General features: G+C 44.3%; 1 protein-coding gene across 1 annotated transcript; it reads right to left on the bottom strand.

Annotated features, from left to right (window-relative positions):
• Nucleotides 1-14138: 14138 nt before the first annotated feature.
• Nucleotides 14139-22760, bottom strand: Psmg1 (proteasome assembly chaperone 1). Its single transcript, XM_052158756.1, has 7 exons — nt 22565-22760; nt 21278-21384; nt 19803-19954; nt 19156-19218; nt 17485-17683; nt 15916-16052; nt 14139-14329 (listed from the first exon to the last, which is right to left on the bottom strand). Exons 1-7 carry the CDS (start codon nt 22699-22701, stop codon nt 14255-14257), a joined length of 870 nt encoding a protein of 289 aa, XP_052014716.1. The 5' UTR covers nt 22702-22760; the 3' UTR covers nt 14139-14254.
• Nucleotides 22761-23580: the final 820 nt, after the last annotated feature.

Raw genomic sequence — 23580 nt, 5'->3', positions numbered from 1 at the left:
CCCGCACACACAGGCATACATAAATTAAAATATAAATCTTTAAAGAGTTTTCTTTCATGCTAGCTTTTTTGTGGCTCCCCCTGAAGTCAGTCTGCCATGTACACCTGGTAGCCCCACTGGTGAGTAAGGTGAGCGTATCCAGCGGGACGGGGTACCCACCGTCTCAAGTCCCAAGCTTGCTCACAGTGAGCCTGAGGATTTCCTCCCCACACCAGGCTGTGCTGGATACTCTTATGTCACCTTGACTCAAGGTGGAGAGAAGGAAGCTGCAATTGAGAAAATGCCTCAGGCTGCAGCCAAACATATAGGACATTTTTAAAATTGATGATTGATGGGGAGGACCCAGCCCATTGTGGGTGGTGCCATCCCTGGGCTGGTGGTTGTGGATTCTATAAGAAAGCAGGATGAGCAAGCCATGGAGAGAAAGCCAGTAAGCAGCACCCCTCCATGGCCTCTGCATCAGCTCCTGACTCCAGGACCCTGCCTCCTTTGAGTTCCTGACTGCCATCAATGATGTACTACAATGTGAAAGTGTAAACCAAATAAACCCTTTCCTCCCCAACTTGCCTTTGATGATGGTGTCTTATCACAGCAGTGGTAACCCTAAGACAAATATTCATTTTCTCTGCTTCCTGACTGAAAATGCAACATGACTGCTTCACACTTCCTCTGCTGCCATGAATTCTCCAAACATTTTGGACTGGACCAGGCTATTAGCCTGGACCAAGCCATTTGCCAAAATAATCATTTCCTTCCCTAAATAGCTTTCGTCAGGCATTTTGTCAAAGTGATGAGTGAGGATGTCTGGATCATGGGCCTGCGTGACAGGCATCCATTCCACTGCCACGGGCTGGAGGTCACGTGGACAGCAAGCTGAGGCAACACAGAGCTGTAGTCTTGGAGATAGGAGTGCTTTCCTAAGCTGCACATCACCCTCCAGTTACCTGCTGACAAAACTGTCTTTGGGAATCGTTTTCTGTTACTAAAACATTCTGCCAGGAACCCCTTCACGGTCTCTCAAGCAGCAGTCAGAGCTGGTTTCCTATAGTACGAAGCTGACTCCACAGCCTGAATCCTTCTGTGGTTTTCTCTGCTGCACAGAGTCGGACCTGAGGCCTTCAGTCTAGAGGCTGGCACCATGAGAAAGTCAAGTGATTTCCCTCAGCAGAAAACAAACATGAACAAACGTCACTTCTTAAAGACAGTCTTCCCAAGCCAATGGAAAAATGATGGAAGATAAGGAAACAGCTTTTGAAGAATGAGCTATCATGCCTATGGTGGGTGCTGTGTTGTTTGTAAGTGTCCTGGTAGGAGGCACCATGGGACACTCAAGAAAAAAATATAATTCATTTTCAACCTGGTTCTTTTTTCAAAAAGATTGATTTGTGTGTGTATCACATATATATGTATATGTGTGTATACGTATATATACACACACAAATGTATGTGTGTATACATATATATGCACACACAAATGTATGTATACAAATATATACACATATATGTATGTATATATACATATATATACACACACAAGTCAATCACATATATATATATGATCTTCAGTGTGGCACCTCTTGAGCTTTATCCTGTATTTTCAAATGGTAAAGAAACAAAAGTTTTTCTAAATGTTGTAAGCTGTTACAGTAACTTATCTAACCCAAGAAAGGCATGGTAGGAACTAGGAAATACATGATTGATGGAAGTCAGGACAGGAACTCAAACAAGGCAGGGTCCTGGAGGCAGGAGCTGATGCAGAGGCCATGGAGGGGTGCTGCTTACTGCCTTGCTCTCCATGGCTTGCTCATCCTGCTTTCTTATAGAATCCACAACCACCAGCCTAGGGATGGCACCACCCACAATGGGCTGGGCCCTCCCCATCAATCATTAATTTTAAAAATGCCTTTATGTTTGGCTGCAGCCTGAGGCATTTTCTCAATTGAAGCTTCCTTCTCTCCACCTTGAGTCAAGGTGACATAAGAGTATCCAGCACAGCCTGGTGCTCTTGTGTTCAGCCTCAGACCTCCCTCAAGGGATAGTTCCAGTCACATGCAGGGTAGGTCTTCCCTCTTTGGTTAAAGCATTCTGAAAATAACCTCACAGACACACCCTGAGATATGTTCCCACCCAATCTGACTGGATCAAACTGATGATGAAAATTAATCATGACAGAGAAGAGCCCATAGATTTTTCCATTCCTCAACCACTGAACAAAAGCATCAGGATTCCCACTGGTTGGCCTGGTATTCCAATATCCACATCACAAGAAGTCTAAAATGTACAGATTAGCTTGAACTGGTCAAGCTTGGTCCTACCCAGCCCTCTACCCTAGAATGGGTCCTGTTAGAAATGGGACAGGCTGAACAGTGGTGAGGAGTGACCCTCAAGGCCAGCTCTAAGGTACCTGAGTTTGTTCTTCATTATCTTGGTCTGATTTGGTTGCCTGAAAAGAATACTAGACATTGGAGAACTTAAAACAAGCAACTAATACTAGAGATATGACTCAACGTAGACTACTTAGATTTGATCCTTAGCACTACAAAAGGAAGAAAAATTAGAACTAGTGTCTCAGTACAGAAGGTACGCATCAAGGCCCAGGTATGGGCAAGGTTAGCTTCTAATGAGGCCTGTCTCCTCAGCATGCAGGTGGAACTGTCCCCATGTCCAAGAGTCTTTTCCTCTGTGTGTGGGGAGGTCTGAAGTGTCTCGCTCTTCTTGGAAGAACCTCAGTCCCACTGCACGGAGGACCTCACTGTCCTGGCCTCATGGGACCGTAATTATACCTTGTCTTCAAATCCAGTCACACCGAGGTTAGGAGATTCAAAATAAGAGTGTAAACCTATCCAACAGAGCTGATGAGGGGCGTGGACCACAACCACTTGCAGGGACTCTGTGGAGGCCTTGTTGCCACAGGGAGGTCATCAGAAGACTGAATTCTAGCCTTCAGGTTTTGCAATGAATTCCTGGCCAGTTTGGTACGGATAGCAGAGGCTACAAAGCCCAGTAATCCTAGTAAATTCCCTACGCAAGATGGGAGGGTTGAAAAAGCAAATGCCTCATTGGTCGGTTGTAAGAGATCAGCTGTGACCCAAGTGCAGTGGCTGCATCCCAAGAATTGTCCTTTTGAGGCCCAAAGTGCCCATGCATGCGGATATGATCACTAAAAATTAAAAACAAACAAACAAACAAACAAACAAAAAAAAACAAAAAACATGTCTACGGCGGTAGGAGGGGCCTTGTTGGAAAGAGGGGATGAGGAGGGGTGAGAGAGGGAAATGGGACTCCAAAGGACCAGAATATATACTATACATGAAACTGACAAAGGATAAAATTGATTTGATTTTCAAAAATAAAAATATGTAAAACTATTGTAATGTTTATCTGTGGAGGAGGAAGTTAGAAATAGAATTGGACTTCCTGCTTGTAAAATGCAGACATAGTACCTGAAGAAATACGTCCCCTACCACAGAAACCCAGGTGGGTCTTCCACAGCCAAGGCTTGCTCCTCTGAATCTTCACCTTTCCTCCAGAACCAAGTGATCAGTAGTAACCATGTAGCACAGTCAATGCTAGACTGTCTTAAAATCTCTTCTGCCAATGAGATTAATCCAAAACCCTTCCACTTAGCCTTGGGCAGACTTTTTGGACAAAGACAGAAAGTAGCCACATTCTTTGCCAAAACACCATGGGAATGGTCTCAAGCTCCGTTGCTAACATCGTTCACCTCTGAGACCACTTAAGCTGGACCTCCATAATCCTGGGCTTTCAGCACAGCTTTCTTCCAGGGTCCTACCAGTGTGGACCACTAAGCCTCACTTACCAGCATTCAACTGTTTTCCTGATCCAATGTTCCCAAGTCCACATTCCTCCAGCAAGCAGCATGGCGGTAGGAGGGGCCTTGTTGGAAAGAGGGGATGAGGAGAGGTGAGAGAGGGAAATACCCATCACAGCAATACCCAACTCCTGGTACCAACTTTTATCCTAGTAACGGCTCTTTTCCTGTGAATAAACACCATGACCAAGGAAACTTACAGCAGAGTTTATTGAGTTTTAGAAGGTTAGTCCATGAGCATCATGGCTGGGAGTTTGGCAGCATACAAGAGGCAAGGTGCTGGAGCAATAGCTGATCGTTTACATTGTATCTGTCAGCTTGAGGTAGAAAGGGACAGACTGGGCCTTTTGCAGGCTTTTGAACCCTCTAAGCCCACCCCCAATGATGCCTGCATATGAACATACCCGCAAAACGTATGTGTATATCACAAGCAAAAAAACCTTTTTTAAAAAAATTTAAAATAATTATGACTAAATGCACATCCAAAATGAAAGCCAAAACATACACACTGAAGAAGGAATTAGAGTAGTTCTTTACAATTCCCATTTGGGATTAGGTGTGTCATGAGTACACTGTGTCAGAAACTGTAAATATGCTTGTGTTTTTCCACAATGTCAGAATTTATTGAATAAATGAGACTTTTAAAGTTGAATTGTGTTTCATCTGAGATCTTTGGGACAAGTGTGGGGGTGTTACGTGTAGGTTATCAAGTGAGTCAAAGTGGCCTTTGAGGAATGCTGGAGGAGGATTTGTGAGTCAAAGTTGGCAAGTTAGCTTTAGCTAGCAGCCTTAGAAGGAGAAGGAGGAACCACAGCTGAAGAACTGCCTCCATCAGTTTGGCCTATGGCCATGTCTGTGAAGCATTCTCTTAACTGCTGGTTGATGTAGAAGGCCCAGGCCCAGCCCACTGTGGGCGGTGCCATCCCTAGGCCAGTGTGCTGGGGCAAGCCAGGGGCTGTGAGGCAACAAGCAGCATTCCTCCACATCCTCTGCTTCAAACTCATGCATTGAGTTCCTACCTTGGTGTTCTCCTGTGATGGACTAGAAGTGCAAGCCAAGTAAATCATTTCCTTTCCCCATTTGCTTTTAGTCATGGTGTTTATCACAGTGACAGAAACCAAACTAACACAGAAACGCACAAGATTCAGCAGTTTCAATTATTTCAGTGATACCAAAATTGCCAGACACCCACCTACCCCAGTAGGTTTGCTGAGGTGGATGCAGGTTCTTTTATTCCTCATAGTATCAGTCAAAATAGTATGCGAAACTCAAATATATCTATATGCATATATGTGGTTTACAGAATGAGCATCGGTTAGAGAGGCTGTAGCAGGGTTTAAGATATTTTAGAAGTGGGCTGAGAATCTGTATTGGTAAGATGACCCAAACTGGTGCTGGGAGAGAGCTGCTGCAGGTGCTGCAAAGTCCAGTTGTAAGATAAAAAGCCAAACGTGGGTCTCAGAAGAGAAAACGACAGGTCCGGGTCCAGACAGGTAAACAGTAGATATCCGGGCAGTCAGATCTGAGGTAAAGCTCCAAGGATAGTCTGGAGTTTCCTGTCTGTCTATCCCTGACAAATGCTGGGTGTCAGGTTGGTAAGGTTATGTCATCCTAGTGTTATATGTCCATCTTTGTATGGGGTCCAGTCAAGGGGGTTACACTCTTTTTTTCTCTATGGCATGTCTAATAAGTTCTTGGGCCTGATTTTTTATATGATTTTGATATACCCCACATGCCCCTACAGTCTTGACTCACCTTTTCTACTCCCAGGAATAACTCATGTATCAGCCCAAGATGTATGAGTGGTGCCTGCAGATGGTGCAGTTTGCATCCAAGGGCTGCAGGCATCATCCTCCCTCAAAATGGAGTCCCCCGGGGTCAAGGCACAGCCTAAAGCACCACTTCATACAGTCTGGGCTCAGAGTAGGGGCCTGATCTCAGTAGGTCCTGATACTGAGACCTACTGAGGGTAGGGTAGGATCAACATTAAAGATGTTGAAAGTAAAGGCTGGAGATGGCCCTTTCCTGCACCTGGGAGAAGTGGCCTTCGAGGAATGCTGGAGGAGGGTACAACAACTCAAAGAGAACCATTAGGTCAAGCAGGCTGAGGTTTCTAGAGTGGGAGAAAGACTGTGTTGGTGGATAAACTACAGCGTCCTATGGAGAGAAATAGAATGAAGATTTAGCCAAAGCTCATATCCTTGGAGCATTTTATCTCCATGGAAAGTCTTCCATTTTGAGCTGTTTTGGTATCAAGTCTCACTGTTATCAGTATATATAAATGAACAATCTCACATTCACTGTGAAGAGCTTGGACAGACATGTGGCTTACACCCAGCCTTCTCACCACTGGAGAACATGTTTCAAAATTCCTGAGTGTTCTCCAGACCTGGGCAGCATCTGGCAGCCACATGACCACATAAGAAGCAGGTTGTTGGTCGATAATGTCAAAGCCCCACATTGGACGACATGGAGACATTCCATCTTGAATACTTGCCAGGCCAGTCCACTGTGAGAACACAGCTGTGGCCAGCCTATAAGAGGACACAGAGGTGTACCATGCATCACCTGGACCATGATCCTACCATGAACTAGCTCAGGCACAGTACCTGATGTTGGTGTGTGGTAGACAGACTAGGCCAGACACCTGCTCAATCTAAGGACTTCACCCAGGCTCATGTCTCCTGAACATAGAGGTATCCTGGAACCTAAAGTAGAAATCCAACTTCTGCTGGGTCAGCCCACCAAAGAACAGTACTTCCTGACTATGTAGGTCTACAGGCTATAAGTTAGCACAGCAGAAAACAGATTTTTGGAAACTTCTAAATTCAGGCAACCCATGTCTGGAGGGTCAAATACATAGGAACACTATAGAATACCCAGGATCTGTGACAGAACACAGAAGTTTGAAGACTGCAGGCTCAACACCATTTGACTAGCCAACTTCAAACTGAGTTCTGGGTTCTATGCCATGCTCTGGCAACGGTGGCATGAGATGCTGTGTGACACACACCGCAGAAAACTACCGAGGCAGGAGACCTGGTTCCTCTCAGTGATCCTGCAACAACCACCACCTCAAGGAGGTTTCTCCTTTCTCAGGTTTCAACTTTGAAGACCTCAGAACCCTGACATTCATGGGCCATCAGGACCACAGTGACTTTGTATGCACACAGATGTCCCTACCATCTGCAGCCATGTCCTCTAGGGTCAGGAAAGCCTTAGCAAAGGTTCATCCACCAGCCAGACCCACAGGCAAAGGCAAAGCAGCAGGGACCACAAAGAGTGAAACTGATTCCATTCCATACTGGTAGTGTGGCACTTGGATGGAATTTCCTTGGGCTAAATTTAATGCCCTGATTTGGAAAATGGAGATTTCCAGGCCTGGTTGTCCTCTACCAACACATGCCCATAAACATGGACACACATATCAAGAGCCTGCCCAAGTACCAATTCTCTCTGGATAGCAGCCATGGGGAAGCATTGGTGGGGCGCAGAACTTTGGTTTTTCTGAAGTAAAGGTTGTTTTCTATTAAATAATATTTACCTTTCTTGACTCTAAGTTATCGTGAGGCCAAAAGCTGTAGGCCTCTGGCAATTAACATCCAATTGTTAAACATCAGGGGATTAAGAAGTTCTTTGTTCTTTTCCCTGCAAGGTCCTTGACAACCCAGCCTGCCTGAGACTGGGAGTCTACTAACTCCTTGTCAGCTAAAGAAAGTTATGCTTACAGAAAGAAAAATATCACTTTGAAAAGAAACTCTAATCTTTATTCCTAGAGGGAAAAGGGAGAACTACTTTCTATTATTGTTAAGAAAAAAACTGTCTCTCTCAAGTCGTTAAGAAAAGACCTGTTTCTCTCTAGTCATTAGGAAAAAACCTGTCTCTCTTTAGTCATTAAGAAAAACCTGTCTGTGTATTGTCATTTGTCTCAGTTCTTACACTTTCTCAGGATATAGGATCATGTGGCATTCCAAACATCTTTTTTTCAAGTTCAAACATAAATTCAAATCATAAATTAAATAAGAAGTAACAACAGAGATGTTTACATGTGTCCCCATTAAGACTATCTAAGGAAACATGTCACTAGCTTCACAGGTTCAGAGTCTGAATCAATAATTCTTATGTCTAAGTTAGCAAAGCTTTGTCAAGAGGCAAATCATCTGCCTAGAGTCTCATTAGTATTGAAGTTTTGTGTAGATAAAACCAAACAATGTTTTATTTTTTTGCCCTTGCACTTACAGTAAATTGCCCATACCCAGTTTTATGACCTTTACTTATCAAACAATGGTTTCACAATCAGCCCAGAAAGAATGCTTTCCCTGACCCGTAAATCTGTTTCATTCCTGCTTTCTATCTTAGTGCAATTAGCTCATGACACATGAATGTTTACAGAGCCCTAAGTACAGCCTTCATACTTAGAGGGCACAAAATTACCTGTATAGTTTAAAAAATTTAGGTCTATAGAATCATAATTAGAAATTAAGAAATCGCCGGGCAGTGGGCCTTTAATCCCAGCACTTGGGAGGCAGAGGCAGGCAGATTTCTGAGTTCAAGGCCAGCCTGGTCTACAGAGTGAGTTCCAGGACAGCCAGGGCTATACAGAGAAACCCTGTCTTAAAAAAACCAAAAAAGAAAGAAAGAAAAAGAAAGAAAGAAAGAAAGAAAGAAAGAAAGAAAGAAAGAAAGAAAAAGAAAGAAAGAAAGAAAGAAAGAAAGAAAGAAAGAAAGAAAGAAAGAAAGAAAGAAAGAAAGGAAGGAAGGAAGGAAGGAAGGAAGGAAGGAAGGAAGGAAGGAAGGAAGGAAGGAAGAAAGGAAGAAAGGAAGAAAGGAAGAAAGGAAGAAAGGAAGAAAGGAAGAAAGGAAGAAAGGAAGAAAGAAAGAAAGAAAGAAAGAAAGAAAGAAAAGAAAGAAAGAAAGAAAGAAAGAAAGAAAAAGAAAGGAAAGAAAGAAAGGAAAGAAAGAAAGGAAAGAAAGAAAGGAAAGAAAGAAAGGAAAGAAGGGAAAGAAAGGAAAGGAAAGAAAGGAAAGAAAGGAAAGGAAGAAAGGAAGAAAGGAAGAAAGGAAGAAAGGAAGAAAGGAAGAAAGAAAGAAAGAAAGAAAGAAAGAAAGAAAGAAAGAAAGAAAGAAAGAAAGAAAGAAAGAAAAGAAAGAAAGAAAGGAAAGAAGGGAAAGAAAGGAAAGAAAGGAAAGAAAGGAAAGAAAGGAAAGAAAGAAAGGAAAGAAAGGAAAAAAAGGAAAGAAAGAAAGGAGAGAAAGAAAGAAAAAGAAAGAAAGAGAAAGAGAGAAAGAAAGAGAGAAAGAAAGAGAGAGAGAGAGAGAGAGAGAGAGAGAGAGAGAAAGGAAGGAAGGAAGGAAGGAAGGAAGGAAGGAAGGAAGGAAGGAAGGAAGGAAGGAAGGAAGGAAAAGAAATTAAGAAATCAGCTATTTGTCTACATAGCATGACTACCAGAGAGTCCATCTTTGTTGATCTGCAGAAAATTTGCCCAATATGGTAGTCTAATGCCCAGTGATCATTATGCTATTTAATAGTAACAGGAAAAGCATAATAACAAGAATCAGTTCTGAGATGATCTAAAAGTCTTGCATTTTAGAAATCACCCATTGCAGCCATGTAAAATGATGTGTCACCTCCAGGGAAATCACTTGTTAGTATTTGCCTCTTCTAGATGGCTCCATACACACACACACACACACACACACACACACACACACACACACACACACCTAAATGTGATAAAATATTTTTTAAAGATGGGTTGGGTGTGGTCACATACACCTTTAATCCCAGCATCAGAAGGCAGAGACAAGCAGCAGAAGCAGCAGGCCTCTGTATGGCCTGTTCAAGGCCAGTGTGGTCTACATAGTGAGTTCTAGGCCAGCCAGGGCTACACAGTGACATCCTGGCTCTTTAAAAAATAAAAAACTGAAGGACAGGAGATGGGAGACCACTATTTTGAGGGTTATTTTGAGCCAACAACATATTGAAACGCAACAATGAACAAGACCTTGACTCAGACAAGGTGAAAGGACCCACACATTAAGTCTTATCTGATCACACTGACCTTACCACAGGCCCAAGCAACAGCATCACAAACTAAAAGCAACTTTTGTCTTTAAGGCTGATGCTGCAGCCGCACTCATATAGCTAAGTCCACACAGCACAGGGCTCAAGTTCTAGCTGAGACCAGATCCCCATGTCTTACAACATTGCTTGTGGCCCTGCAAACACATTCTGAACAGATGCTAACTCTACTTCAGTAAACAGAATGCAAGATGCACAGTCCCAAACCTAACATACAATGAATACCAAAAACGCCTTTCTTTATTTCACTTTCAACCAATATCAAGAAGAGTAAATGAACTGGGTCTAAAAATAAATGGGACATGTAAACATCTACATAAGGATTCCGTAACGGAAAAGAGGTGGGGACAGGAGAGAAACAGCTTGCTCGCATGCACCATCTTAAAGCTTCACCTTGCTGCTCATCCTGTGTCTGATGAAGCACTGTGGCTTCTCTGGAGTTGTTACTCATTAGCCTAGTACCAACAACAGGTGCTGCAGAGCTAGGGATGATGCTCCCTGCCTTGCAAGGAGTCCTGGTGTCTTAGGATTTTACTGCTATGAACAGGCACCATGACCAAGGCAACTCTTATAAGGACAGCATTTAATTGGGGCTGGCTCACAGGTTTAGAGGTTCAGTCCATTATCATCAAGGCGGGAAACCATGGCAACATCCATCTAGGCTGGCATGGTACAGGCAGAGCTGAGAGTTCTACATCTTCATCTGAAGGCTGCTAGTGTAAGACTGGCTTCCAGGGAGCTAGGATGAGGGTCTTAAAGCCCACACCCACAGTGACACACCCACTCCAACAAGGCCACACCTTCTAATAGTGCCACTCCTTGGGACAAGCATATACAAATCATCACATTCCACTCCCTTGCCCCTATAGGCTGTTCAAACATGTATGGGGGCCATACCTAAACATAGCATAATGCAAAATACATTTAGTCCAACTTCCAAAGTCCCCATAGTCTACAGCAGTCTCAACAATGTTAAAAGTCCAAAGTTGAACATCTCTTCTGAGATTCATCCAGTCACCTAACTGTAATCCCCAAGGCAAACCAGCAAACCAGCTGGGCAAACTCCACATCTCCATAGCTGATGCCAAAGCAGTCTTCATATTTCCAACTCCTTTTCATCTTTGTTGACTGAACAAAGTTCTTTCTCTTGGGCTGGTTCCACTCCTTATTAGCAGCATTCCTTAGGAAATATCCTATGGTTCTGGCACCTCAAACATCTTGGGTCTCCAAGACTAGTTCAATGTTATAGCTTCTTGATTCAGTGTCTGGGATCCACACACTATCTAGGCTCCTCTAAAGGGCTGGTGTCACTTCTCCAGCTCTGCCTTTGTAGCACTCTAAGCTCAGGTTGATCCACTTCAGTGCTGCTGCTGTCTTTGGTGGTCATACATGGTACTGGCATCTACAATACACTAGAGTCTTCCAATGCAACTAGGCTTCACAAATAGCCTCTCATAGGCTCTCTTCATGGTGCCAAGCCTCAACTCCTTTGCATGACCCCTTCAATCCTGGGCCATCAATTGTAACTGAGGCTGCACCTTCACCAATGGCCTTCCATGGCCTCTCACAATGCCGAGGCTCAGCTGCTCTTGATGACCCTTCATGCCTTCAAAACCAGTACCACCTGAGTGACTCTTACACATTACCAAGTACAGCTATAGCACGGGATACAACCTTGGCTATCTCCAGAACACAGCTTCTTCATGCTCTCAAAGAACACTTCCCAGATTTCACCTCAGTGATATTATTCTCTTCTTAATCACCTCTAATATTTTAGCTCCAGCTAACCAGCATCAATTGTCCCAGTAGTCCCTTCTATTCTGGTCTCTAAAGCCAGAGCCACATGGTCGAAGCTGCTGAGTTCTGCTGCTTGCAAGAGCTGGAACATGGGCCCCTTGTTCTATTACTTTATCACTAGCTTCCTCTTTTCCAACTCCCTTCACTTCTAAGCTTGGCAGTCCTGGATCTTGCTCTGTAGATTGATCTTAAACTGAGATCTGCATGCTTGTCTCCAAAATTAGCTGGGTAGGATCTTGCCCCAAGGGCACCACTTCCTTAATTCAATTTAGTGTTCTTGAACACAGGATTCAGCTCAATTTCACTTCCAGGTACTCCTTTAATGCTCAAACTATACATTTTATATTTTTCCTTTCTAAGCTTGCTATGCCTATTCAAAACACTCTTCATGAGGCAAACCAGAGAACAAAGTCTATGATGGGCATTTCTAAGTCTTCCTTTGTCAATGCAATTAATAAAAATCTCTTTACCTTAGCCTCAGGTAGACTTCAGACAAGAGCAAAAAGCAGTCACACTCTTCACCACAAAAACAGTCTTACTGAAATTCCTCTCCTCTGAATCGCTTAGGCCAGGTCTGCACAATTCGAATCACTCACAGCAACAAAGTCTTCCATATTCCTACTAGGATGGCTCATTAAATCCCACTTAAAACATCCCATGACTTTCCAAATCCAAAGTCTCCAAATCCACATTTTTCCTAACAAAAGCATGGTCAGGCCTACCACAGCAATACCCCAGTCCTTGGTACCAGCTTCTGTTTTAGGGTTTTAGTGCTGTGCACAGACACCATAACCAAAGCAACTCTTATAAGAACATTTAATTGGGGCTGGCTTACAGATTCAGAGGTTCAGTCCATTATCAAGGCGGAGGCATGGCAGCATCCAGGTAGGCATGGTGCAGGCAGAGCTAAGAGTTCTACATCTTCATCTGAAGGCTGCTAGCAGAATCCAGGCTTCCAGGGAGCTAGGATGAGGGTCTTAAAGTCCACACCCACAGTGACACATCTACTCCAACTTCTAATAGTGCCACTCCCTGGGCCAAGCATATACAAACCATCAAACTTGGCAAAGTCAGCCTGAGGAGCAATCTGTCAGCAGCATTGACTGAAGAAGAGATACACCTATCAGCTGCACTGCCTAAAGAGGGGACACATTTCTCTGGGCAAATAAAACCTTAACACTTTTTCTTTTTCTTTTTTTTTTCCTTTTTTTAAATTTATTTTCTATATTCTTTGTTTACATTCTAAAAGCTTTCCCCTTTCCCAGTTCCCCCCTCCCCATATGTCCCATAAGTCCTCTTCTCTCCATCCATTCTCCTATCTTTCCCCCTCCCTTTTCTCTGTCCTGGTACTCCCCTACAATGCTGGATCAAGCCTTTCCAGGATTAGGGCCCTCTTCTTCCTTCTTCATGGGAATCATTTGATATGCTAACTGTATCTTCAGTGTTCAGAGCTTCAGGGCTAATTAATATCCACTTCAGGGCAATGATTGCATTCCATGTGTATTCTTTTGTGATTGTGTTACCTCGCTTAGGATGATATTTTCCAGTTCCCTCCATTTGCCTAAAAAATTCATGAATTCATTGTTTTTTAATTGCTGAATAGTACTCCATTGTGTATATATACCACATTTTCTGTATCCGTTCCTCAACTGAGGGATATCTGGGTTCTTTCCAGCTTCTGGCTATTATAAATAAGGCTGCTACGAACATAGTGGAACATGTGTCCTTGTTGCATGCTAGAGAATCCTCTGGGTATATGCCCAGGAGAGGTATAGCAGGGTCCTCCGGAAGTGTCATGTCCAGCTTTCTTAGGAACCGCCAGACTGATTTCCAGAGTGGTTGTACCATCTTACAATCCCACCAGCAGTGAAGGAGTGAGTGTTCCTCTTTCTCTACATCCTCGCCAACACCTGCTGTCTCCTGAGTTTTTAACCTTAGCCATTCTGACTGAACACCAATTTTTTATCCACAGAATAACCAAAACTATAGAATCTCAGATGTCCAGAACCTTTCCTATTTAGGAACCAACTTTAACATATGCTGAATTTCTTTGGCCCTAATATACTTTCCAATGTTGATATAAACCTGTTGATGTCTAGAGCTTTTCAAAAATTTGTATTGCCTTAGGAAGGGAGGGAGGGAGGGAGGGAGGGAGGGAGGGAGGGAAGGAGGGAGGGAGGGAAGAGCTGGAGAAAAGCACTGCTGTTCTTGCATTGGCTCACAACCATCAGTAAATTCAGTCCCAGGGCATCCTTCTGGTCCCTGTGGACACTTCACACACAAATACATAAAATAAGAATAATGGTTTTATAAAAAAATTTTAAAAAGAAAATGACCAAACAATAGTTCCATGTAACAGATAATGAAAATGACTGACTTATTAATATTTCAGTTATAGACGTCATCATTAAGAAAATAACATTACAATTAATTTAAAAAAATTTTATTATCATCAAAACATCCCAGGGCAGAATAAAGTACAAAACAGAAGTGACTGCTGCCTGGAACAGGCAAGTCTTGGCCACAGCTCACCACCTTTGGGGTCATGTGTAAATGTTGCTCTGAATCTCATTTGTGGTCATCAATTTCTTCAGTATTTCTGTGCTTTCAGGAATGTCCTAGAAAGAAAAAAAACAGCTCTCACCAAATATACTCCAGCCCCCACAACACACACATTCGTGTGAGCTGCCTTTTTTGTCTTGTTCTATGGAAAGGGAACAGTACAGTGGTTCAGACCCACTGGCCTGGCCAGCTTGACATAGCTCAGTCAGCTGAGAAGGAAGTTTCAATCACAGGCTTGCCCAAATCAGACTAGCCTGTGGGTATGCCTGAGGGGGTTGTCCTGATTGATAATTGATGTAGGAGGGCCCAGCCACTCCTACATCCTTGTGCAGCACCACTCCCTGGGCTTCATAAGGAAGGTAGCCTGTGAGTGAGGAAACCACTGGCAAACCTCCGTGGTCCTGTTTCTGTTCCTGACCTGATTTATTTTCCCTCAATGATGTACAGTGACCCAGAACTGTAAGCCAAGTAAATCCTTTCTTCCCAAAGATGCTCTTGGTTAGAATTATTTTATCATAGAAACAGAAACCAAATTAGAACACATTCAACAAATTTCCCTGCCAAAACCCTCCCAAAAAGTGTCTAACACTTCAAAGCTGCAGCCCTTCAATACCTCCTCTCTCACACATCCCCCACAACCCTCACATCATGGCTCATATCCTTCTCACATTCTGCATACTCTCTCTGCTCAGTTCTCCCCACTAACATCAGCATCTTCTGATGTCAGCTCCACTGAGCCCTCCCAGGCACCTTTTTTGGGCTAACCTCTTGTTCTTTCCAAGCCAGCCACTCCATATGCTTCCAGTGCGTGCTCGCCATCCTGCGCCAGCACCTCCTCACACCCACACACACACTGTGCCCTCCGCACACTTATTATTTGTTAAAAAAAAAAAAAAAAAAGAACAGTGCCCAATAGGGCATGGTGGCACACACCTCTAATGCCAACACTGGGAGAGGCTAGCCTGGGCAGTAGGGAACTGGTAACTCCAACAAGGGACAAGACTCCCAGGTAGTCATCTCACCAGGTGCCATTTCAGGGCAAAAACTAGCAATGCTGAAAAGTGATTTAACCTAAAAGTTTATCTCAGGTTGATTATGACAAGTAATTTTTAATCTCAAAACAAGTCCTGATATTTACTGAGAACACCATCCACAGCTCAAACAGACAGCCCTTGCCTGCCTTGAGGGGCTCGGCCCTCAGCTAAATGGGAGAATGCACTTGGCTAACCACACAAGCCCACTGGAAGAGAAGCTAAATATGAAATAACTCAGGGATGAAGAGATGGCTCCACAGTTAACAGCTCTTACTGCTCTGGCAGAGGACCTGGGTTCATTTTCCAGCACCAAGACAGTGACTAACAACCCCTGTAACTTCTGCTCCAGAAGCACTTGCATGCCTGATACACACACATTAATGCAACCAGGGCACATGGGTTGTCACTGCAGTACATTAATGCACACAGGACCAAAGTCTCCAGCTCATTACAGAGGACCACCAGAGCACAAGTGGGGACACTGCAGGTTTCAAGCAGCTTACTGAGACGCTCCAGCTGTGCTACTTAGGGTTTAAGTTGTCCTGTGGCATCTCCCAATATTCAGTTCACTGTAACTCAGTTACTAATGGAGAGAGCTGCACCCTTACCTTCACCAAGCATTTCAAGCTCCTGGAAGAAAGGATAGGTTTAAAAGCTTCAACCGTGACAAGGTCCAACTTCATCACATCAGTGTAGCACAGATACAAAATCGCAGGGATTTTCCACACTTGACAGTAGCTCAGAACTACAAACACACAGAATGAAAAAACGGCTCATTTTATCTGTTTGGCTGGTTGGTTTGGTTTGGTTTTCAAGACAGAGTTTCTCTCTAGTCCTGGCTGTCCTGGAACTCACTCTATAGACCAGGCCAGCCTTGAACTCACAAAGATCTGCCTGCTTTTGTCTCCCAAGTGCTGGAATTAAAGGTATGTGTCAGTACTCACTGCAAAGTGAGTACTGCCCAGTTCTATGACAAGATTTTTAAGTTAAATACTTTTAAGTAATAAAAGCTGTTTTGACAAAGTCCACTTTCTGCCTCTTTTAATCAAGGTACTTAGCATCATGTTGACCCAATTATGGGTATCTTCTTTCAAACCCAACTCCCTCCCTAATAATGTTTGTAAGTATTATCTTTATTTCTCATTTTCTGAACATCCTATCATAACTGTAAGAAATTGAGTATTTGAATATTGCCCTCTGTAAGGAGGCACAAAGAGTAATATATAACACATACTGTGAACTAGTTTTCTCATACTAGGAACTATAACATAAAAGGCAAAACATTATGCTTAAAAATGCATTCAACAGAAATACAGCCTGAAAACAAATGGCACTCTGCTCTAACATAATGTGTGTGAGTAGTGCTGTGGTGGTCAGCAGTGTCAGCAGGACAGGGTCTACAAACCCGGGACACAGGCCTCAGGCATGCCTGAGGGGTCATCCGGGTCATCCAGATTAGGTTAACTGAGGTGGGCAGACCCTCTTTAACCTTGGGAGCCACAATTCCAAAGGCTGAGGGAGGGACTAAATAAAAGAGAGGGAGCCAAGCCTAAGCATTCACCTTACTCTACTTCCTGACGCAGATGCAATGTGCCCGTAAGCCAGAACAACCCTTTCTCCCATAAACCACTTCTGCTGGGTATCTGTCACTAGAGAAGCAACTTGTACATAAAAAGCATGATAAAAATGTTAAGAAAAAAAAAATTAAGAACCACCACTAAGGGACTGGAGAGATGGCTCCATAGTTAAGAGCACTGACTGCTCTTTCAGAGGTCCTGAGTTCAATTCCCAGCAACCACATGGTGGCTCACAACCATGTCTGAAGACAGCAACAGTGTACTCACATATATAAAATAAATAAGTCTTAAAAAAAAAAAAGATTAACAACCAAGCTTCAACATCCAAAACTTTCTACTTTGATAATTTAAATTGCCAGCTTGCACACACCAACATCTACATCTAACACTGGGTTCCGGAACTGAGAGGAGGCCCAGCAGCAGAGAACCTAGGCTGCTGTCAAGGCTGTGATCCAGGGCATCCTAAAATTAAGATGACTATCCCGAGCATGCAAGGACAGCCCCAAAGAATCAACAGCAATGAACTGCTATCCAAGACCAGTGACAAATACTTCAATTAAGCCTGCGACAGCGTATGAAAGCTATGACCTTCAGTCTCACCTGCTGCAGACAGGTCATGTACAATGTTTGGCTGTTCCAGCAGTGGGCAGCAGACGGTGTCTTTGAATTTCTGAGTTTTTAGGGCTCTCAGGAAAGGAGAAGAAAGGCTGCTGGTAGACTCGGAGGTCTTGTACTCTGTGATGTGTCGGCATGTGAGAACTGTTACCTGCATGTTCTTTCTGGGTCGGAAGCCGAAAACCTAGGAGAACATGGATTTTATGTTAAACTGGGTTTTTCCTCACCATAAACACTGCCCTGGTAACTCACTCCCCAGCAGACAGCAGCACTCCTGCAGCAGGTGGGCAGTGACTGGATGAAAGCAGCACAGGCTTTGCTGCTGTGACCATGCTGAGGTCTAGCTAAGCAATCGTCACCTCATTTTCTTCTCTCTGACCTGAGGGTGGCAGGGCCCAAGGTCCCTGTGATGTCCACCAGTGTAGCAGTTGTGACCGCCACCCTGAGCAACGGTGAGCTTCATTTTAGTGTCTATGTTCAAGTGGACATACATGTTTTTATAAACATCCCCCTCACTGACAGGTGGAATAAATGGTAAATGTTGAAGGCTCTGGGCACGCCAAACACCATCTGATTGCTGCACACAGTCCATACATAAATATACAATTTTGCTTCTACTGAAAATAAGTCTATGCCAGCCATGTAGAAACGTATGCAGCATGCGAAGTATGGGTACAGTGAGCAGTCCTAACCAAAACTCCAAAGCCTTCTCCTGCCCGATGACAAGTCACATAGAAAACTTCAATCCATGAAACTGTACAACTGCTGGGCGGTGGTGGCACATGCCTATAATCCCAGCACTTGGGAGGCAGAGGCAGGCAGATTTCTGAGTTCGAGGCCAGCCTGGTCTACAAAGTGAGTTCCAGGACAGCCAGGGCTACACAGAGAAACCCTGTCTCAAAACACACACACACACACAAAAAAAAAAAACCCCACAAAACCACTTCACAAGTTTAAAATGTTGTAAAATTTGTTTAACCTATATATGAAACACGAACTTGTGTTTAAACTTGAGTCAACTCATCCCTGAGACATGTCGTTCTGTATACTCAAACATTCCAAAACCTTAAAAAATATGAAATATAAAACATTTCTAGTCTCAAACATTCTGGAGAAGGCATGTAATGGAAAACTGCCCAAATTACAGTTTTTCTCTTAAGTCCTTGAATTCAGTTTTCCACAATGAGGGCTTGTAACCACACCTAATGCCAAGAACTACAGGAGTGGTACTTGGGAGTAGGCAGTGAGCAGTGGCCATTCCCTCTAGGCCCCTGACGCTCTCCCCTCTCGCTCTGTGCTAGCTGACAGCAGAATCTGACCCAATGCGAGTTACCTTGCTAGGCTGCTCATTTTAAACTTGTCCTTTTATTCTTTGGTTTTCTGAGATGGTTTCTCTGTATCCTGGAACTTGCTCTGTAGACCAGGCTGGCCTTGAATTCCCAGAGATACCTCTGACTCCCGAGTGCTGGGATTAAAGGCATGCACCACCATCACTTGGCTAAAAACTTTGCTTTCCCCCCCACCCCACACCGGTTTTTTTTTTTTTGGTTAAAAAAAAAGCATTCCATAACTCCTATAATATTTTCTTAAAGAAACAAATTCTTATCAAATATTTGACTGCAAAGATTTAAGTGAATCGGGTTTTCTTCCTCTTACCTTCTCCAACCACTGGAATTGCTGATCTTCAGCAATGTAGCAGCTACACTGACAAAGAAAAACCTGAAAGAGGAATTTACAGAGTTCTCACATAAAGGGCACACACACCTGGCCCTGTCATCATATAAATACCAGTGACAGACATCGACCTATGGAGACAAAAGCCCCCCAGAGGCCCATGTGCTCAGTCAAAGGGCCACGAGCCTTTAGGTCATTAGTTGTGTCCTTGAGAGGGTGTGGCATCCAGCTCTTCCTTTTGGTCCTTTACTCCTGGCCTTGGGTTGGCTGTGCTGCCTCTGCACAGTCCTGCCATGAAGCACCAGCTCTCTCTCAGGCTGTCGAAAGAAGGGTCTGCCCCAGTCAAGCACTGGAACTTCAAAACTTGCAAGCCAAAAATCAGCCTTTCCTCTCTGTAAGCTGATTACTTTTTAGGCATTTGTTACAGCAAGAGAAGCTATAACACAGCTTTGCTCATATGCGGATTCTAACATGTAAGAATGAGGGCTAACATTCACTGAGATATTAGAAATGAATGTCAGGACAGAGAATATCCTTGGTGGCCGCAGAGAGGTCTGGCATAGGAACTTCTTACTTTCGAGGGTTCGTGCCTAAATGACTATGTTTTAAGAATATTAAGTCTCACATACCGAGGGATCTGATTTCAGTTGATAAAACACACAAAAAACATCTGTAGGGGACAGATGGACAGTGTCTGTAGTTCTGCACCATTCATTCCAGAGCTTAGCACAACCGACTTCTTCCCAGACTCCTGAGTTCATAACAAACGCTGACAGAAATGCTGTGGAGAGAAATGTTCTTATGAACTGGCGTCTGCTGTGTGAGCTACGCTTCCTACTCAAACGGAAGCTCAGCTACCCCAGAACTCACCATCCACCTTGGTGCTGGAGAGACAGGTCAGAGTTCACACTGACTGCTGCTCTAGCCATGCCTCAGCCTGGTTCCCAGAACCCACCCTTAGTAGCTCACAATCATCTGTAACTCCAGCGCTAGGGGATCTGGAACCCTCCTCTAGCTTGTACTCTAGAGCAAACCCACACATAAAATATGTACATAGTTAAATTTTGTTGTTGATGTTTTGTTTTTTAAGACAAGGTTTCTCTGTGTAGCCTTGGCTGTCTTGGAACTCAATCTGTAGAATAGGCTGGCCTTGAACTCATGAAGTCCACCTGTCCTTCCTCCCAAGTGCTGGAATTAAAGAAATGAACCACCACACCTGGCATAAATTTATTTTTAAAACATTAAAGACCATCTAATTGGACCACTTTGGAACAAACAAAATTTGAAGCTGAGGAGTGAAAGCCTACACTCTCCACACAGAACTACAAACAGGGTCCGGACAGACTTGTCCACAGACTTTGTACCAGTCTCACAATGTACCATTCTACAACCATTGTTGTTCTACAACCATTGTTGTAAAACAATTAGGCAAGCAGACCTTTATACAATGGGTGAGCCTACTGCTAACTTACACAATTTCTAAGTACTAGAGCTCACTTACAGGGCAAGCAAGAGCTCTTAACTAGAGTTTTCAAATGATCTCCTCAGAGCCTGCAAACCCACTGAAATTATAAAGATCTCCATGGGCACTGACATACAGTGCTGTTCCAAGTAAACTCACATCATTCTTCCTTGAACCTAAAAGGTCAATTCGAAGACCTTAGAACTCAAGTGTTCCAGGTGTTTGCAATGACCGCTAGACCTGTGGACACCTCCACAGACTGGAAAACAGAGCCTTGAACTATAATTCTGAAGCGATGTGGATTTCCTTTAAATCTCATTACAACGATGGAAAGAACAGAGAAATCTACCTTACTTGAAATTCCTGCAGCTTCACCGAGCTGAGCTTGGCCTTGGAACTTCTCCATGCCCCTTTCTGCCACCTCCCACCTGCTGAGAGCTCGGATTGCACCATGTCCAGTTCATATGGTACTGGGATTCAAACCCAATATCTTGTGCTTCATAGGCAAGCACTCTACCACCGGAGCCACATGCCCAGGACCTGTTGTGATCGTTTTAAAATACATACAAGCTATAGGGAGAAACAAGTGACCTCCTGGTCCATTCTTCCCAAGGGATGTCTACTCCTAACCCTGGCACTTACCTGCTGCGTTACTTCCCACTGCAAGTATAAACCTGGAGCAAGGGTGCTTCTCTAGGAGTACAGCCTCCAGAGATGTTTCTGTCTGTCTTCGGAGAAGCCGCACCTCCCTAACAGCAAGAGACAAAAGTAAACAAATGTCACTGTAACTACCATCACACTGTAAGAGATGGTGAAAGATGAGAGACAGTCGAATTAAGAGATAAGTGATAGAGAGATGCTATATAGAGCTGGATGTATAAATAGATGGAAGACAGATGAGATTAATGGTAGGCAGGCATGATATATATATATATATCATATGCATATATATGAAGACAGAGATGAGTGGATAGTTGGATGGATACACAGTGTTAGATAAAAGAATCAGTGTCTCAGGTGCCCTTGCAAATGGATAAAATACTTTCTTTTTATGAAATACAGTATGAGTGAAACTACTAAGAAACTTCATACTAACCTGACACACACAATGCCAGCACCCACGAGCCAGGCACAGTGTAAAAAGAAACTAAAAGCATCTCAAACACTCCGAGGGCCAGCAAAACGCTGAATGTGAACAAGATGTCCAAACAAACGGTCAAGCATTTAGTTGTGGCAAAAGTAAGCGAAGAATGACCATCAGACAAATCAGGCCTCTCAGGATGAGTAAAGGTGAGAGGGTGTTGTAAATGAAACGAACTGGCAAAAGTGTCTGTACTTGACACAAATCACCTGAAAGTATATTTTAAAAATCAGGGTGAATTTGACCGTGGACTGGTTATTAGCATACCTGGAGCAGGGAAGGTGCTAAGTTGCCAACACAAGCATAAGTTCCGATCCGAGAACCCGCCTAAAAGCTCAGAGTGGAGACACTGGGAAAACAGGAGAATCCCTAAGGTTTGGGGGCCAGCCGGCAAAGCAGAAAAGGGAGGTCTGGGTTCAGTGAGAAACTTCTCAAAAAGCTGAAAGCGTCACCGGACACCCAACTCTGGCCCAATAACATTACAAACAAAATAAATGAATACGCATAAAACAGCATGCTTAGGAAGACGTGGGGCAGAGTCCTAACTGGAAATTCGCAGGGGCGGTGCTAACAGAAAATGGATGTGGTAGAACCTTGGCCAAGGGGCCGGCGTGACCTCATTTCTGTGTGTTTGAGAGCAGCTTTGAAAGAAATGTGGCCGACACGCAGCGTAACCTAAAGCGGAGGGTGGAGGGCAAGCGTTGCTGGGTCGTCGGCGTCCCAGCGTGAACGCGGGGCACTCGGCAGGCCGACACCGCCTGACGCTCGCAGCCTTCCCGGAGCCTGACCTCTTCCGCGCCAGCTGCCGCCGGACCTCCCGGTCCTCCGGCGTGTCCCGCCTGCTCTGCTCCTCCTCCTCTTCTTCTTCCTCAGTCCCAGCTCGGCACGGCGCCTTCACCACCTCGCCAAAGAACGTAGCCGCCATGGCACCTCAGGCCTGCGCGGCTAGACGGCGACTGCGCACCGACCTCCGGCCACGCCCCTTCAAACCACGCCCCATCCCGCCTCTGAGCAAGGCCACGCCCTCGGCCGGGGGGGGGGGGGGGTGCGGCTGGCTGGGCGGGGAAAGGCCTGTTTCCGGTCCGCCTAGAGACCTGTCCGGCCGGCGCGCTTCCGTCACCCTGCTGACCCGGGCGTGCAGCGCCCTCTCCACATTCCGAGGCCCTCCTACAAGGACCCACCCATGGAGGAAACCCAGAGCTGCGGGTGAAGCAGACAACTCCAGTGCTGATGAATGTAAGCGCATCCAGACACTATAAATGAGGCTGCAAGGCTAGGCTTTTAAAAACCTGGCCATGTGTAACTCGTATACAATGTTTTCTACTTTAATGACAGGAAGAAAGCTCCACCGAATACTGCTCCCACTAGAGAAAAGCAAAAAGGGCAACGGGAGGGAAGGGGAGGGAGGGGGAGAAAGAGAGGGAGGGAGAGACACACACACACAGAGAGAGAGAGAGAGAGAGAGAGAGAAAACGAGAGAGAGAGAGAGAGAGAGAGAGAGAGAGAGAGAGAGAGAGAGAGAGAGAAAGAAAGAAAACCTGGTACCTCAGTGGGAAATAAAAACAATCTAGATTTACTTGTGAGGAAAGGCCCTACATTGTCCAGCCTTTGGATAAAATGTAACTAAAGTAAGTAAATATTTGGGGATCAGAGAGGGACCTTTAAAAATCAAAACTCTCGGGAAGTTGTTTAAAATCTCTCATGATGTAGAAAAACGGTGCTCAAAGTCTACTGGTAGAAAAAGCATATCAATTTTAATATACATACTTTTAAAAAACCTCACTGATTAATAAAAAGCAAAGTA

The sequence above is a fragment of the Apodemus sylvaticus genome, chromosome 15, assembly GCF_947179515.1.
Source record: "Apodemus sylvaticus chromosome 15, mApoSyl1.1, whole genome shotgun sequence".
Lineage (NCBI taxonomy): Eukaryota > Metazoa > Chordata > Mammalia > Rodentia > Muridae > Apodemus > Apodemus sylvaticus.
The sequence above is the reverse complement of the archived record's forward strand: the minus strand, read 5'-3'. Positions and strand labels throughout refer to the sequence as shown.

Bases quoted from the DNA above. Each gene is read 5' to 3' on its own strand.
- Psmg1 (XM_052158756.1), bottom strand. From the start codon at position 22,701: ATGGCGGCTACGTTCTTTGGCGAGGTGGTGAAGGCGCCGTGCCGAGCT. The intron at 19,219-19,802 runs GTATGTGAGACT...TTCCTCTTTCAG, and splicing joins AACTGAAATCAGATCCCTCG to GTTTTTCTTTGTCAGTGTAG. The intron at 16,053-17,484 runs GTGAGACTGAAG...GTGTGTTTGTAG, and splicing joins ACATGACCTGTCTGCAGCAG to TTCTGAGCTACTGTCAAGTG.